Source organism: Chionomys nivalis, chromosome 4 (assembly GCF_950005125.1).
Source record: "Chionomys nivalis chromosome 4, mChiNiv1.1, whole genome shotgun sequence".
Lineage (NCBI taxonomy): Eukaryota > Metazoa > Chordata > Mammalia > Rodentia > Cricetidae > Chionomys > Chionomys nivalis.
The window spans coordinates 46688895-46707444 of record NC_080089.1 but is presented as its reverse complement, the minus strand read 5'-3'; the positions used below and the strand labels follow the sequence as shown (position 1 = coordinate 46707444).

The following is an 18550-nucleotide window of genomic DNA, read 5'->3' as shown; positions in this document are numbered from 1 at the left end:
TTGAACTCAGGTCCTTTCCTCGGATTATTAATTCTTTTTGTGTGCTTTGTAACCTTGGCAGAATGGCTTATCTCTGTTAATGTTATTTTTTTTTCTGTGAAATTAAAATATCAAAACCTAAAGGTCTGTGTAGTAAAAAAAATTCAGAAAATACAAAATGTCTTGGGTATATTCTGTTTCTTTGCCATCACCCCTGTGGAGATGCTGCAAGTGATGGAGGCTCAGGTGTAGATGGTCAAGTCACACATGTATTCACATGTTTGTATTCACACACGAGTAGACAAGCAGAAACGGGAAACTTCAAATGCTTCCTGGCAATCTGCTTCATCTGAACCCTACCAAAACACTCACTCCAGCAGAAACTTTCCACGCAGACCCTGCACAGATCAAATCTGGAAGTGACAGACACATAGGTGCATGCTATAGGTGCCCGCACATAGTCCACACTAGAAACTGTGTGGCCAGACGTTAAGCCTGCCTTTCTAAAAGCACAATCAGTCATGTCAAAAATATACGCAGGCTCTGGGCACATAGTCGGCTTAATGAATTAAAAATATTTTCCCCTTTACAGCTGTGTTTAAATAACGCAATGAGGAAGCAGCTCAATATGTACGTTCATAAATACATATATGTGCACACACCCAGTGAAAATGTCCTTCATATTTATCTTTCCTCTTTAATCTTCATATCATTACACCAAAAAGCTGCAGCCTGCTGCCTCAAATAGACTTTGATTCATCATCTTCCTGAAGGTGTAAATCAGAGATCCTGCCTCACTCTACAGTATTATGTCCTTGAAAATTCAGTTCCAAAACCCTGGATCAGCTCCTGTAATGCACCAGAGTGTGTGTCTGTATGAACCGCAATGAACTCAGACCCTTCAGCAGAGAGATACCTGCTGACTGTAACACAACATAACACCATCACCCTGGCCACTGGGATCTCAGTGAAAATCACAAGCACAGGAGGTGACCTCACAGCCTGCCAACAGCTCTCTGCTGTTTCCAGGTAAGCCACTCTCAAATGCCTATGTCTGATGGCTGCACTTGGTAGCAAGGAATGTGTTCATGGGGAAGGCTTTCCGTTCCATAGCATGAGCTGGGCTATCAGTAATAAATAGGGCAATATATAAATAAAGCCAAAGAGGAAGGGAGAAAGCACATTTGAATAAGGATGTCAGGCAGAAGGAAAATCATCACAAGATATCTGAACTTTGCCGTGGGTATACTCCATAGCTACAGCCATGGGAGCCATTTTCCCCTCTCTTGCACAGAAGAAGGGAAATCTTGGGACAATTAGAAGTAATGTCATTTCATGCGGTGAGTGACTCGTTTAAGGGCTTTAACTGCTCTTGATCTTCAATGCTGGAGCTTGAGAGTCGACATCCAAGAGCAGGTGGAATCTATAAAGAAGGCCAATGACTATTCCTTAGAGGATTTGGTAGAATAGGCTATTTTTAAAATTCAGCAAGGTGGGTGGTGATTCTCCCTAAAACAAGTTGGAACAGTGAGACCTACTCTTAACCCTGTCCTTGTACTGGAAGTCACTTGGTAGCCTGAGGCATCCCACTGGCTCCTGGGGACTAAGAAGCATGTCTTACCCAACACTGTGATGGTGGTGTAACTCTCCTGCGGGGGGTCGGTGTAGAGTTGGCAGAAGTATCTCCCTTCATCCGAAATTGAGACATTTGTCAGTGACACTTTGAGTTCACTGCTGGAAAAATTCAGCAGCTGAAACCTGCTGTCCTTCAAAGCTGTGGAACAAAACACAGTCGGTAATTGCGCAAAAGATGTCGGACAATCTATTTCCCTAACTAGGCAAGAGGAAAAGTCAGATGGAGAAAAACAGCCGCCGCATGGAAATAATGTAAATCTTTCTGTGTGTATTTGGTGCTATTTTAGGTTTCTGCAGTAGCTCCATGCAGACAAATAACCCTAGTGACCTATCCTAAAGAAACTTATGCAGGGGCAGGCTTTGAGTGCACTGTACAACATGCCAGGCTCTCTCAGGTAGGTACCAGAGGGTCAGAAATAAAAGTACTTTTAGAAAGAAAACACAAAGCCAAAAAACAACCAAAAAAAACCCAGTGGATCCAAATTATTAAAGAAAACAGAACAAAAAGTAATTTTAAAGCAAAATATAAAATACCAATTTTTAACATGTTATAGCAGACTATTTAACTTGGATATGAATTGAGGTGGGGCAGCCCAATCCAGAGCCTTTAGAGGCCTTAGTCGGTTACAGTTTTTTAGGTAAGTCCACCTAACAGTAGGAAACTGTTCAGATCCCAAACAGGAAATTGGAATCACCAAAAAAGCACCATATGTGGGCTTATTTTTTAATGCAAAAGGTCTTTTTCAATGTCTTATGAATTTTCGCAAAGGTTATTAGTGCCACATGCATGTGAAATTCAGAGTACCACTTTGTGGAGTTGGCTTCTCCTTCCACCATGAGGATTTTGGGAATGGAACTAAGGTGGTCAGGCTTGGTACAAGTACCTTTAGCTTCTCAGCCATGCCATGCACTGGCTCTTCTTTAGTCCCTTTAAATGTTCCTTGTTCATCAACTTTTTCCCACAGAATGACCCAAAATACTGGGAGTGAACAGGAGTCAAGCAGTGGAAAACAGGCTTTGTGGATACTGCTTCACAGTTAGGTGTCTTGCGAAGCCACAGCAACCATATGAGCCATTGGTGTCATAACCAATTCCATTTCAAAGGCTGGCCTTTGTTAAATTGCATTTGAATGGATCTCAGCATATGGCTATGTCTGTACAGCAGAGACTACGGTGAAAGATCTGGTCCTGTCATTACAGATATAGATTGCCTTGGAAATGCTAATCTTTAAACCAAACAGATTCCCTATCAGAATGCTATATTTTCTTTGCCTTACCCTATTTGAGTTGTTTGTGTCAGCTAAGTATTTGGGACTCGATTGCAATTCACCTTGAATTACTACAATCAATTCCTATTGCAAAGTAAGACTTTTAAAGGGGACCATTCAAGGTTTCTATTAAGTAGAAAGATTATGATTGCCTGTCTCTTTCTTCTCTCTAAAGAATTGACTAAACTTTAAGCATCTAACATTAAATTAGAAAAAGGTGGCCTTGGCAATCTCTTTATCAAGACAACACAGAGGTAAAAAAGTTGGCATCTACTACTGCAGGGTGGAAACTTACGCCTGAAGTCCTTGAAGTAAATGGTCTGCCTGTTGGGATTCAGCAGCTGAATCACAGAGTCATCACTCTTATTGACTTGGCAGCTGATGGTCGCGACTTCTCCCTCGACCACTGTCACGTCTTTAGTAAACAGATTCTGTCCATCACCTTCAAAAGAAGGGAGAAAAAGATCAGTGAGACCAACTAAAGATAAAGAAGTGAGAAACACACTATAGAAATAATGTCTGATATGGCATTAAATACTTTTCTTCCTAGTTCACAAAATGAGTCATGAAACTAAGGCAGAGCTTGGTTAGGAAACAACTAAGCTTGGAATTGACATGGCTCAAAGTACGGAGTACCGAGCTCCCAACTTCTAGTATTTTGAACTGCCAAGCAGTATGCTGAGATGGAAGCAGAAAGACCAGTGTGATGATTGTGTGAATGTCGAAGATCTCCCACCTAGAAGAGGGAAAGTGTGGCCAAGCTTAGACCACATGCCCTGAGCCAAGCCAAACTCAAGGGTCATTTAACTGAAGCAGGAAGGTTCAAAACATAACCCTGTCTAGTTAGCAGATGCTGACATACGCAACAGACAGGCAGTTCATTTTGTCATGTGTGGGCATGAGGACCAGACTGGCTCTTTGGGACCTCAATACAACCCAGAGGGTCTCCAGTGGAGAATCTGACTCAGCTCTCAGAAACACACCTTTATAACTCACCCAAAGTCTCAGGCAGCTCTGAGCTCACCACCCTCCCTGCAGATAACCCCTTCAGCCACTAAAAATTTTCAGAACATGTCAAAATGTGAGAGCGCTCAGATCCACTGATACAAGGCTTAGCTTTAGAGCTGCACTAGTTTGCAGCAACAAGATTTGTTCCAGGAGCCAGAGCATCTCCCAAATGTGTGAAAAGATCCACAGTACAAGGTGGAAGTTCAATTTAGAAGCAGAAGATAAGGAATTGTGAAGTGTTCGATTCTGTGGTTGCCATAACAAGAGATAGGAAAGGCTGGGACGAGGGAGCTGAGATGTATACAAAAGACACCTAATGTCAATTTCCCAAACAAAAAGTGTGTTTACAGGCGGCAGATGTAACAGTCAGTCCAGAAGGGCGAAGACAGACTGTTCTTACATCAGGAAATTTATCTACCATACCCGAGCCAGTTTCCCATCTACAAAATGGGGGCAGTAATTAAAAGCTATCCCACAGAGTTGTCATAAACACAAAGCACTTCGCACCATGTCTGGCTTCTCAAACTAAACAGATGGTAGCTGCTACTACTATCGTCACTATTACTACCTCCATCACATCATCATCATGGTCTTCATCATACCACCACAGTCACCATCATCATCACCATCACCACCATCATCACCCTCATCATTCTCTAGACCACAAATCCCCACACGTAGTAAGCCGCTATCATGTGTGGGAGCAGCAAATACAGCAAGAATACCAGCTCAGGGTTCCTGCTCTACAGGGACTCTCTGTGTAGCCGGCCATGTATCGGCTTAGGGTGTCTTCTTCAGTCCTTGAAGAAATGTTGTCACATCAAGAAGCAAAGGTCAAAGATAAATGCTCCGTTGAAAGAATACAAAACTGGAGGCAGCATAAATAGAGGCACAATTAGAATAAGTGAAGGATTTCCACCTGCTATCACACTTCTGAAGGATCCTTTCCTGGCAGGACACAGTGGGGAAGTGTGATGGGGTGTCTAAGATGCCTTAAAGCCAAATCAGTCTAGAAATAGACCGGGCCCTGGTAGAGGATTAGAAGAGAAAAAACTAGAAGAATGGGGGGGGGGGGCGGATTATTAGAGCTACAGATAAACGAAATGTCTGGCGCTTGTAGAGCAAACCCAAATGAAACTTGACCTTGAGCTCCGTGACCCTGGAAATGAGGCCTGCTGTGAGGACACAGGTCTGTGTGGCTGGATGGAGTGAGGCTGAACTGGGGAAGCTTGGAGGGTGCAGAACGCTAGCACAGAGTAACAGAGTGGAGAGGGATCGGAAAACACAGTGAAGGGCTATTTCTTGTTTTTTCTGTATGAATTCCGGTAACAAACACAGAATTCAGAACCCAGCAGGAAGGAATGGATTATTCTCAGATATGAGCTAAAACTAAGGTGACGGGAATGCCTGCCAATCAGGCCAGCTTTTCAAGGTGGATGTACTGGCCCTGGGTAAGTGTGAACAGGACACCGTATGTTTGCATGGGTAACTCAGTCAGGCCTGGAAATTAAGGAAAAATGACACCAAGTAATGATAGGGTAAAACGATGCTAAAGACAGGCGCTTGCCTTTAGGGGGCAGACTACCAAATAGGATCTTCTGGGACAGGTAGGGATTTCTTCTACATGTGCAGAAGCTGCCTGCTGAGGGGCACCAGTTCCTTTGGATACTAACTAACGCTCCTGAGACTTAAAGCTGCCTCTAATTCCGCCCTGTTCTAATAAGACGGTTCCTGTGGAAATAATGATTGGCTTTAATTTTAGTTCTACATGGAAGTTCTCCGGCACTGCAGTATACTGTGAGAGGAGGCTACTATAACTATAGTAGCCTTTGTGTTGGCGGTTAGGAGCCAAGAGGAGTAAAGCGCGGTTTTGGGTTTTTAAGAACAGAGGTAGTGACAAAATCAAAGATGTTTTGTTTTTGTTTCTGTTTCCTTTTTATAACACAATCTGTACATTCCTACTTACTACTTAAAATGGGGTACTATATGACCGGTCCATTTAACAAGTCACTTAGGTAAACTTTTTGCCTTAGCTGTGCTGCTCTGCAAACCCATGGTGATGCTGTCAACAACATGGAGTTACTATTTTTTAATTATTAAGGCCAACATTCAGTGCCTAAGAAAAAAAAGTCAACTTCTAATAAGGTTGTAGTACCAATACAGAAAATTATGTGATAATGAAATATTTGGCTGAAAGACATCAAAGTGCTTTGGCTAATGGTGGTGGCCCAAGAATGTCCTTTTTTTTTAAAAAAAAAAATCACCCATAAATTATACAGGTCAGCTGGATGGCAGTTATATTAAACAGAGCCCCATACTTTGAGGCACCATAGATGGCTGCAATGGGATAATAATGACCTATTTATTTGAGGCAAAGGACTTGAGTGACAGCAAGGAAAATATAGTATGTGTGTCAGTACTCTACTGCCTGAAGCCTTTATGTAAAAATGATTGCTGCTCACACTCTCCAATATGTCTTCCAACAGGAAGAGTACACACTATGACTTGATAAATTTCCCCCTTGAAATGAATGTTGAGACAATTAGGTTGTCACAAAATGCAATCTCATGTGTAGCAGGAGAGAAACACGAAACTTGGGTATCTTCCTTAAAGAATGCATTTTAAAACCCTTCAGAGTTTTCTAAAACTCAATTAGCTGACATACTGTCAAGGCAGGAACAGTATGTGTTCTGGGGGAAAAGAAATCAAACAGGTACAAATATCTAGCCATTAAATGAAGCTGTTAACAGCCAGGTAATTTATTTCAAGGGTGGAGCAGTGGCTGGCATGTGTAGACATTTTCGACCGCTAATTGGTGTATTAGGATGAAGTTTGGGAGACAGAATCAAACTGAATTTTAATTTAGACCAGAAGTTGTTATGTTATAGGGGTGCTTCCTATAACTTTCAGGGTTTCTGTTGTCTATTTTTCTTCACATAGTTCTACTTACTTATTCTTGTGTGCATGTGGAAGTCAGAGGACTTTCTGGAGTCAGTTATTTTCTCCCACCATGTAGGTTCCAGGAATCAAATTGCTCAGGCTTGGCAGTAGGCACCTCATCATGATAGCCCTGTAGTTTGTTCTTCCATAAAGAGTCTTGCTGTGTGCCCTTGAATGGTCTGCTACGAGCTACGTAGCACCGGCTATCCTCAAATTTATGGCAATTTTCCTCCTTTATACTTAAGGGTGCTGGGATTATAAAACATGCCCCACCACACCTGGCTAACTTTCAGAGTTGCTCTGTAATTCCTAAAAACAAAGACCTGAACCAAAGAGAGCCCTTCATTCATGAGCAAGCATCCTCCATTAAACCAGACACTTCTTGGGCAATTACAGTGACAAGAAAGCTTACTGTTTACAAAAGGGAAAACTTCCTTTGATGACTACCAGTGACCCTTATAGCAGCTTGACAGGGCTGGTGTTGGGACATAAATTCTTTATTAGTGGTTGGCAATTAATATAATATCTCAGAGACTTTTCTAAACATCATTTTGTTAAATACTCCCTTTAGGTGGCATTGTACAAAATGCTAGACTCCATCCCTGTTCATTTAATCAGCAACCTATCCATCCTTACAGAAGTGACAAGTGACAGGATCTCAAAGCCAGAGGTGGGAAGTGAGAAATAGGAAGAAAAACTGAGGTGTTCCCAGTGCAGGGTGGGGTACTAGCTACTTCCCCCTTCCCAGACTTCTGGTGTTTTCAGTATTTCTACCATAAAGATTGAACTGCAGAGCCTGGTTTGGGGAAGTTGCCTGGTGTGATTCAGCGAAGTGGCTGAGCTGAGGGGTGTTAGAACCTGCTTCGGGAAGACAACTCCCTCCCTACTGCCCTGCTTACCAGCCAACATCTCAGGACTGGTTGCTAAGGTCCCTCTGGCTCTGCTTTGAAAATTTTACTTGTTTTGAAAGAGGGTTATTTCCTTATGAGCAACTTGTGAATTTTTTTTTATTCCTGTAATTTATCCTGAGCACAATTACACACTTCAAGATGAGAGAGAGGCTGTCCTGAATGCAAAATACCTGTTTACTACTGCCTCCCCCTTCAGCACTCAGCACAGTCTGCCCCCAGAGAAAGCCTTTATTACCAGGGCACAGTGGGCATTTGCCAATGCCCAGAGCTCTCGCCCTTGCTGCCCGGCTGTTAACAAATAAAACACTTAAAACAATAAAACAAATAAAACTGGGGGCGTCTTCCCTGTCAAGCACATAACAAAAGGACAAGTCACAGTTAAACCAGATTTCAGCGAATGCTACGGCAGCTATGCAAACTCCCACCTACCCACACACACAGAGGGGCACCATGACACTTAACTGTAAGGGTGGTTTGCACAAAGAAGCGACACTTAAGTCCCCTGGCCTTCTCCCTCAGCAATTACATCATATTAGAGAAACTCTGTCCCCATCCCTGCTCTAGGAAAAACTGAACCCTTAATATTAACTTGGCAGGGTTACTGTCTAAACAGGAGGCACCCAAGTCCCCAATGTGGATGGCTAAAAGAAAACTCACCCTGATGATGTTGAACTCAGGGACTTAAAAGCTCCTACTACAGTCCCTGCAAGTGTATTTCTTAAATTCTGTGTGCACGTATGCATGTACTTGTGTGCAGGACTGTGAGCCAGTGCAGCAGGTGTGCCAAAGAAGGATGATGGGTGATTTAGGGGTTCCTACTGTACCTGGAGCTAGCCATGTTTTTGCTAGGCTGGTGGTCTAATGAGCCTCAGGACTGCTTGTCTCTCCCTAGCCCCCCAGTTATAGGCACAAGTAGCCACACCCAGTTCTTATGTGGGTTATGAGGATTCAGATTCAGGTCCTCATGTTGACCAGCAAGCACTTTTTCCCACCATCTCCCCAAGGCCAGATCTGGAAGGTTTACAGCAATCAAAGACTTGAGGTTATACATCCTATTGTCCAAGAAGCATCAAAATTTGAAACTTTCAAAGGAGCAAAGCACCTGCATGCCTTTGGAAAGCTTATTCTCGACTGCTGTGGTAGCCCTGAGTGACCTGACTTACCACTTCTGCACACTTCTAGTGTATCCTATCTTTACCACCTGTTAAAGAAGTGCCCAGTGCAGGTGGATCTCTGTGAGTTCGAGACCAGCCTGGTCTACAAGAGCTAGTTCCAGGACAGGCTCCAAAATCACAGAGAAACCCTGTCTCGAAAAACCAAAAAAAAAAAAAAAAAAAAAGAAGTGCCCAGTGCAGAAGGAGAGAGTCCATCTTGACCGAGTTCGACCATATGACAAGCAGAACACTGCAGTTCTAGCTAAAGTTTCCCAGAGCAAGAACAAAGATGAGAATGTCTCAAAAAAGGAAACAAAACATTAAGATTCTGTTGAAATGCAGAGGGAGAAATCTTTCTAACTGCATATGTTCCCTCAAGTCAACGTAAACACAGTGTGTGCTACAAATCATTAACAAAGCCATTAAGATTTGATTTCTATCTAAGCAATTATTGTCAGCATATTTTGTACATTTCCTTTAAAAGACTCAATCCTATCTTTCAATTCATTAAACTGTTCCCTACATTTACAGAGTTTTATATCAAATCAGAAACCTATTTGAATTAATAAGAATTACAGTAAAAGTAATTTGAAAATAAATTATTTGAAGTTCAAGCCACGAAGGCTTTTGATGAAAGAATTCAGTCCCATTTAAACATGACAGTAACATTTTGAGTCAGCCACATATTGGTGAGAGACAGTGAAAGCCATGTCCCAAAAGAGAGTTCCATCAACCAAGGATTAAAGGTTAAGGGGATGACCTCTTCAAAACAAATACAATGTTTTTATTTTTAAGGGAGGCAATATCCCAAGTTTCATGAATACTTGAATATTTATTTAAAATCAAAAGCGATCAATCTGTCTGTGACTCACAAGGCTTCTGTTAACCTCTTTGATCCCCATCCATGTTTTTCTGTCCCAAAAAAGAAAATTGGAATGTTGACCAGCTTCATCTTCTTAATGGTCAAAACAATTATGACCACAAGGCACACAGACGTGAGCTTACAGACAAACAGTAACTAAGTGGACAAAGATCTCTGACACTAACCCAAACACTGTGCCACCTTCTTTATCCAGACAAGCTACAGAAACTTCCAAGAACAACTCTTCCCGACAGACCTGCTCTGTACAGAGATGTGCCACAAACCACGGGGACAGGACATATGTCCTGACAGAGCCCCAAGAAGGGCCTCCTCTCCCCTGTTTCTAAACGACATGCAATGATTTTGTTCTAGTTAAAGAAATGATAAATGCTAACTTTTTGTTGCTGTTCTGAAGGCTTTGCCATGGTTTTAGGTGGCATTTCTAAGGCTGTGTCCTATGCATAGAGGTGGCCAGACAGTCCTAAGTATACACTGCTCTAAAATTTCTGTTGTGTCGCTTGAGCTTATAGAAGGGAAAAAGATTGAATTTACCCTTAATCTCCTTTATAATCAGTAAAAGGTGAGGCAGATTTCTGAATGGCAAGATAAAGAGGAATCTTCCTTGGTGCTAGTTTTTCTTCAATTAAAATTGTTGATTTCCCCTGAATACAAAACAAAAACTATCTGACACAACATTAAGCTATTCATGAATATTCTGTATACACATTCTTGTTTAGTTGACTAATGGCAAATTAACGCTCTCTATTTTAGCTTAAACACATAGTATAGGTATGTTTGATTAGCATTGAATTCCAAAAGCTGATTACTATGCATGCTTTGATTATGTAATTACATAATAGAGCATAATGGCTCCTTTGGAGTCATTATGATCTATATGGCAAATATGTTTCAGTTTTGCTATAGTCTAAATACATGCTGAGATGACAGCTCATAACAAGGTCCCACTTTTCAGTCTTATCAGCTAAATGGGCATTTCCTCATTCATCCTAACATCTCCTTGACACCAATTAAGGCCTGTTGTGGCAAGCTGAACACACTTTTGAGAAATTCCCTTTGTTTTCTTGGCATCCAAAATGGACATTAATTTTAAAAGCTGTATTAAGCATAAGGCGTGGTCCTTTGTTTGTTTTAAAGGCTGAAATTCCATCCTTCATCCACCCTCTGAAAGGTCTGCAGGGAATCACGTATAGTTCATTAATCACAGCTCAGACAACCAAAAGGGGGTTAAGGATGGAATTTCACCTTTAACTCCAAAATGCAAGGGCAGGGAGCATGGCTGAGGATGCAGACACTCAAGGAGGTGGCTTGTTACAACGCATGCAGCTCAGGTCTCCATGAAAATAAGCTAAAACCAAGGGGCAGGCACAAAGGCTTGATTCTGCAAATTCCGTTTCTCCCTGTCTCCCTTGTATTTTGAAGTTCCTTGGGGTGGAGGCAGCTATGAAGCAGCACAGCAAGAGCTCTCCTTCACAGCACTTGCACTGGGGTTTTTGATAGATCTAAGGCCAAAACATCTTCCTGACTGAAGAGATTTTTGACAATTCTATCTTGACCTTACACACTGCAAAGTAGTCTGTCCGGCTTTAAAATAGGAGAAAAGTTACTGTAAGGAATTATGTAAAGTTTTCCTTGTCCCCATGAAACGCTTTCATCTCAGCTGCAAGACGAGTTATTTCTGCCTTCCCCTCCCAGGGGAATGATCCTTATACCATGCCAAACTGAAGGTGACCGGAATCTCAACTTTAAAGACGAATACGCACCCAGCTATTTTTACCATTTTGTCTATTGGTTTTCAGCATGGAGGCTGAAGAACTGAGGTCAAGTACAGTACAACTTACATTTACATGGAATGGGTATCTCTTTTGTGAAAGGAAGCATTGATTAGACACATGAAGACTCTTTTCAAGGAAGATGGTGACAAAGAAGGTAGTTACAGAGCATGTGTGTCTGTGCTGTTTCAATTTCAACCATCACATTAGCATCCATCCCTTTGAAAGACCCCAAGATCAATAACTTTTTAATCAGGGTCTACACCACTAAAAAGGCCAAACCCATTATGACGCTTAAGGTTTAAGGTTGTCTGATCCCTAAAAGGAGGAGGTATGAGCCACCACACTGAATGTGTCTCGGGAGTGGTACCAGCCATGAAACCCAAAGGTCTGAATTAGCTTTTCAATTAAAATGAAAACACTAAAGAAACTGACAGCAACAAAAGAAACAAGAATGTAAAGAATAAACCATAAAGATTAGGAATGATCGCTGAATCCTGCAGCTGTTCGTGCTGAAAGTGGAGGGACCCAGACTCCCCTACCTCCTTTTATTCACTCTCCTGGCTGGACAGCAGGGTCTTGTCCTTTAGCCACAAGATAACATATTGCCTAACCATGAAGAACCCCCCCCAACCCCCCCCCACACACACTGGGCAGGCTTTAGATAGAAAACAAAACAAAACAAAACAAAAAAAAAAAAAACCCAGAGTCCTCAAAAGGAGTTTTATTTGTTTGGGAGATGGCATTGACGTCACCTTGTGAAAGAGGCCTTTTAAGCCTGTTAAATCTGCTTAGAGGCTCTTGGGAGAAGGAGGGTGGCTCTTAAAAATATTAATTAAAAAGTAACTGCAGTCATCCAACTTGGACTTTGGAGAAGAACAATCTGAAGACAGCGGCTTCTTATAAAACTAATTGTGTTGGCAGAGCAAATGATTTCTCCTCAATGGGCTCGATTCTGCGATGCGCGTTTATGGCGAAAGAAGAAAGGATGGGGTTAGATGGTTCTGCTTCGGTCCAACTCAAGGCTGGCTGCTACGCCAGCATTTCAAAATGTATTACACTTCTCCCAGACAAAATGGAGCTGTGCTGACGGCCAACTGTTGATCTTCTGTGTCAGCCACTTTGCTAATGAGCTGATAATAAGACATATTCCATTCCCTGGGACTGTTCAGTGATGGCTCTGCAGAGTGAGAGTGGGCTGTCCATGCCCCTGCCGTTCACAAGCATGGGTCCATGCTGGAGAAAATTGTATACAAAAACAGGGGTTGATTGTATAGCTAGCAGCGGAGAGTGGAAGAAGCACATCCTTTTCCAGGTGGTACCTTGGGCCCCCAGATTAGCTGAAGTCTGAGATGACAGGAAAGGGCTGGTTTAATTCAAGGCAACAGAACTGTCTCCATTTCTAAAACCACAGCTATCCACAACGGAAATGAAGGGTTTATATGATTGAGATTCAAATTACTTGTTAAAGCACTTGACAACCACCCAAAAGCAAAAGCATTATATTTTGCTGTTCCTGTATGGATTTCATCTTATCCAGAAAAGAACTTTGCAGCCAACTACTTAGTATATATACCACAGTAGCCATGGCTGGGCTACAACAAAAATACAATGTTAAATTTTCCTAACTAAATAAAAGGCACAAAGACCACAGGCACGGCTGCCTGCTGTAGTCAGTTGGACTGAACATGCCTTTCTAGTCCCCCTAAGCAGTAACCACAGCAGAGATGGGTACCACTCAGCACTTGCCCTTACCAGTTATGCCTCAACAAAATTCTCCAAACTGAATTTCTGTAGAATGCCAGCCTTCAGTCGCAATGGAGATAGCACAGGTATTCCCTCTACTTTTTTTTTTTTTTTAAACACCAAACTCAGTATCATTTCCCCTCTGATAAAAGGTACGATGATTGATGATTGAACTTGGGTCACTTTTGCTTCAACTCACTAAAAGCTGAGGTTCCCCCCCCTTTTTTTGTTTGTCTATAGGGTTAAAAGATGAACAATTAGCGTAAGATATTTAAAATCACAAGGTTACAGCCAGGATCTACACATTTACAGAAGAAAAGGGAAGTGGCTGCTATTTTTTATGTCTAGAGGCAAGAAAACCAAATATTTCTAAAGTGCTTGCTACTATTAAATTTTTAGCATCAAGAAAACTCGCACTATTATCTAGAGGGACCATTGTTCAGGTCATCTGCATGAAAACCAAAGCTAATTTTTAAGAGTGTTTTCAATGTGTGAGGTATTATGTTTTATTTTATATTGTCTCATTTAAACCTTACTATACTCTCACATTGTTTTTTGTCTTCTGATTGTACTCTGTATGCACACAAGACAACTGAGAAATGATTGATCTGATCCCTTCTGTTTAACCCTAGCTCCGCTGCACTAACAACCCCACTGTATCAGTGAAGTAGCTGAAAGGACATTACATTTTATGATGTAAAAGAACAGAGGGAACTAATGGAAGACTCTACAGCATCTCATTTATGACTTAGGAATAAAATCAAACAACATGCCCAGCACAGAAAGGAATCCGAAGCCAAGCAACCCATCTATCAGCAATAGGCATGCTCCAATATGCAATACTGATAAAATCATCTCCACAACCAGAGCCCACAAATCAGGTCTTTAGTATTTAGGGAGGAGACGTCTGTTCTGCAGACTGACCCAGGCTCAGCACTTAGCTCCAGCTTCAGGCAATTACAGTACCGGCTTCAAGGGCATTCATTAGTATCAACAGTCTATGTGACCAAACATTGACTGTAATGTCCGTCTCTATCTACAGCTCTTCGTTCATTTCTTCCTGCCAACAAAAGCCACTGAAAACCTTCCAGGTTTAAAGCTTAGAACCGACAGGACAAACACGTAGGGCTATCAGTTGGATCACATCAGATATAGACTGCAGGTGAATGCCAGCTTCAAACGACATTACTACAGACACAGAAAGTCGGGAGACAGGAGGGGAGAGATGCTTCACATTCTTATTCTAGAGAGTGTCTGTCCCAAGTGTGTGTAATGTGGTTTGTTCGAGAAACAGCTGTAAATCCATGATAATCATCATGCTGAATAATGCTGCGACATTCAACTTACATCTCCTACCAGGAAGCCAAGCAGCTTTGGACTATTATATGAAACAACAGTGTCTTAGCTGGAAAATTGGCCCTTATTGGTGAGCTATTCACTGTATCATCCGTCAGTCAGAAAGCAAGTGGTGGGCGGGGTGTATCCTTTAACCCTCTGGGGGAAACACACTGAACTCGGAAGCCCTGCTCAGCCAGAGTCTGATGATGAGATGGCGAAGGAGAGAGGCAGTGGCCCAAGGAGCTTCCTTCCAGATTTCACTCTCATGCTTGCTGATTGCCCGGTGCCAAGCCCATGTCAGGCAGATACGCACAGTAACGATCCAAATTGGTGCCATTATACAAATAACTTGATTAGTATCATCCAAGTGTGGGCTGCTGATTAATCATCACTGAAATTAGAGATAAGTGATAAGGGCATTCATTACTCATGACTTGTTTTTCAGGAGTAAGGGGGCAGCAGAGGAGACAGGAGAAGAGCATTAGACTAGGAAAACAGGGGTTCTTGCTGTGGTTCAAAGCTTCCTGGGATGGAAAGCTGTAATTCTGAATTTTCCTACACTTTTAAATTGGGAAATGATATCTCTCTAACAGGGTTATAAGGAGACGTGGGCAGAGAGTTGCATATGGAGTGTGTGTGCTATAAAAAACTCGATTCTTTTTTTTTTTTTTTTTTTGCAAATGCTAACATCTTGTTTATTTGCCATATCTTCACATTACAGTTCCCAGAACTAATCACTATTTGCTCAGCAGACTCTGACATGAGATGACAAACTTGGAGGTCATCAGGTCTTTAACAGGCTGCACACTTAAGAATTAACATCTGGACTTCCAACAAAATAAAAAAGCCTTGCTGTAGAATCCCTAGCAAGGCAGTCTGGAGGTTTCCTCCCCTGCCACTGCTCCCTTTTGCTCTGTTGCTCTGTTTTCTCCTTGGTGTTCTTGCCATACGCCACCAAAATGTGCCTGTTCCGGCGCAGAGTCAGACCTGTCGCCCTGGAGGGCAGCAACTGCTAGGCTGGGCTACTAAGAAATGAGCCTGATTTAAAAATCCAGCCCCAGTTCTGACCTCTGGCTCTCTTCAAAGCCATTACCATCAACAATGAGTATCTCAGCCCGGTCTTTATAGTCTCTCTTTTTTTTTAATTTTTTAATTTTTTATTTTTTAAAAAAATTTTCCACCTCCTCCCTGAAAAGGCTAAATAAAGGATTATATATCCCTCAAATCTCTTCACGGTCAGCGTCACCTCCTGACCTCTGTCTGTTACTAAGATGTTTTTAACTTCTTTAAAATTGTTGGACTTTTTATTTTAAGAAGTTTAGATGTTATTCATCTGTCTTAATTTCTTTTCCTGTTATGATTATAGATCATTCTGAAGTAACTTAAAGGACAAAGGGCCTACTGTGCCTCACAGTTCAAGATCAGCCAGTCCTCCATGGTAAGGACATCAAAGCACAGGAGCCTGACACAGCTGCTCATACGGCATTCGCAGTCGGGAAACAGAGGGATGAGCACAGGTCAGTGTTTGCGGTTTCTCAATTTAAACAGTTAAGGATCCCCTATGCAGGAAACGGTCCCGCCCACTGTTAAGATGGGTCTTCCCACAGTAATGAATATAACCAAGAAAATCCCTCCTATGCATGCCTGGAAGTGAGTCTTGATTCTGTCAAGCTGACCACTAATGCTCATAGTCACCTCATGGTACTATAAAATTATCTGGAGAGCAGAGAGCAAGTTTAAACATCTGCACTGAAAAACATTTATGCTTAACTACAAACCAACCTTCATATATAAAAAGTACAAGGCGAGCAGCAGGTGTAGGCAGAGGGATAATATTAGAATTAGACTCAAGGTACAACATTCAAAACAGGTTTACTCTCTAGGCTCCCTCTATTTCTGTAAACGCCCATAGTGAGTCGAGAGAGCAATTCCCATTTCCCTAGGTAGATCACACTAAGTTGGCAATACAACACATCTTCCTTGGCAAACTTCACAATCAACATCAGATACCTGGTATACTAAGGGGGCATGATGGACAAAAATTAGAAGGTATAATCAAGTCTTTCTAAATGCCAAAACTAAAACTAAACAAAATGAAACAAAAACTCCACCACACTTGCAAATTGGCTCTTGTCTTTGTCCTATTCTTCAATACAGAAAGGACGTCATGAACTACAGAAATAAGCAGGAATGGCTGGGCCCTCTCTAACTCACCTTAGCCTGTTAGGCTCGTCTGTGTCCTCTGCTGTTTCTGGCCAGTGCTGGCTGTCACTTTTCACACATAATTTCCTCCTTTCTTACTAACTGCAAGAGCTTGGGAGAAAGCTACCAGGCTCTGAGACCTTTCCTGCTTACTAATGAGTTCCTGGGTGTGTCTAGGATGTCTGAGGTCTCCAGAAATGTAACCTTCACTAAGTGCTGCTCTCCTGTGACATGCGGGGGTGTAATTCCCCCCTTCACATGACATTGGAGGAAAGAAAAGAGCACAGACAAAATTTAATAATAATATATGATTTAGCTTGACAATTATACTCTGACACTAATAGATATTCTTAGGTAAAAATACACCCTTGAATGTAAAGCAAATCAATACATAATCGGCATCTGACACTAGCTGACTATTGACAGTAGTTTCTTATTTTATCACTGAATCAAACCCCTATCCCTAATCTATTCATAAAAGCAGAAAAGCTGACCCTGGAGAATTCCCACCCATCCTGCAGGTTTAGGTGCAGCCACAAGCTTTTCATTTGTGTGGTGGTGAGGTTATTGTTTGGGTGAGTTGATGTGTGAGTGCATGCAGCCCATAGGTCAACCTTGGGTGTTATTCCTTGGAAGCCGTCCTTGGGTTCTGAGGCAGGTTGTCTCACTGGGTGGGGTTCCCTAGGTTGGCAAGGCTGGCTAGCATGAGGAAGCTGCATGGCCCATCCTCCATAGGCTGTGATGACAAACATGTTGACGCCGAGACCAGCTTTTTTTTATATAGGTCCTGTGATTGACCTCCTGTGCTCCCTGACTCCCAACACACGGCGACTTGTACATGTCAGTCTCATTATGCACTTGTTTTCAGGGTGCTTTTCTGCTCTGCTTGTACCAGCTAGACCTCGGGCAGTTGTGTCAGCTCTCTAGGCCTCAGGCTTCCCCGCATGTAAACAGGACATGAAAACGTCTCCATTGCTAGGTTATGTTGAGAAGCACTGGAGTCTCATCTGAAGATGTGAGGCAAATTTATGGATTGATATAGCAGCATGCTTAACATGAGTGGTTGTATATCCCAAATTACTTAATGTTAATTATTTTTAGCTCCTTACTCCTGTGTATCCCCAAATAAAAGCTTTATTTACCTATGCTATTATTTTAAATATTTTAGTGTCATCTTGTTTTTCTATCTCTAAAAGAGAACACAGTGTCACCATATATGTCAGGCACTCAGTTAATGACCAAGCCTGAATGAGGTCACTAAAGGATCTGTTAGGACTTCATACGCCTTGAACCCTCTCAATTTTATAAATTAACTAGTCCATATAATGTCCAAACATCTTCAGATATTTATATGTCACATAGATTTTTGAATTAAAATCTTTTAAAGTATTTCTATAATTTTTAATTTTAGATTTTTAAATGATTTACAATAGAAATTTGCTTTTTTTTTTTTAAAAAAAAGAAGGCTAAAAAGCAAGCAGTAAGCATGTTTCTTTACTGTCTTCGACAGACCACAGACTGTCTACACACAGACAGCAATGTGCTAATATGTGCCAGCCTGTGCCCCATATAAGTGTATATCACCACTGTGCTCTGAGAACTGTAGCCCCGGCTCATATGAGTGGACCGTGCATTCCAGACAGGCGGTGGGGGGTGGGGAGAAGGGCGTGTCTGAGAAGATCCTGGCTTGTTGAAATACTGTGAAGGCTCTAGTGTG

At 41.9% G+C, this 18550-nt stretch overlaps 1 protein-coding gene across 6 annotated transcripts in view; it reads right to left on the bottom strand.

Moving 5' to 3' along the window:
* Positions 1-18550, bottom strand: part of Cadm1 (cell adhesion molecule 1) — a 329214-nt gene that overhangs the window by 62008 nt on the left and 248656 nt on the right. For all 6 annotated transcript variants that reach the window (XM_057767397.1, XM_057767399.1, XM_057767401.1 and 3 more), the window contains exons 2-3: positions 3178-3324; positions 1601-1753 (exon numbers count right to left, since the gene is read on the bottom strand). In XM_057767397.1, the coding sequence (XP_057623380.1) occupies positions 1601-1753; positions 3178-3324 (300 nt within the window). The remainder of the gene's footprint in view (positions 1-1600; positions 1754-3177; positions 3325-18550) is intronic.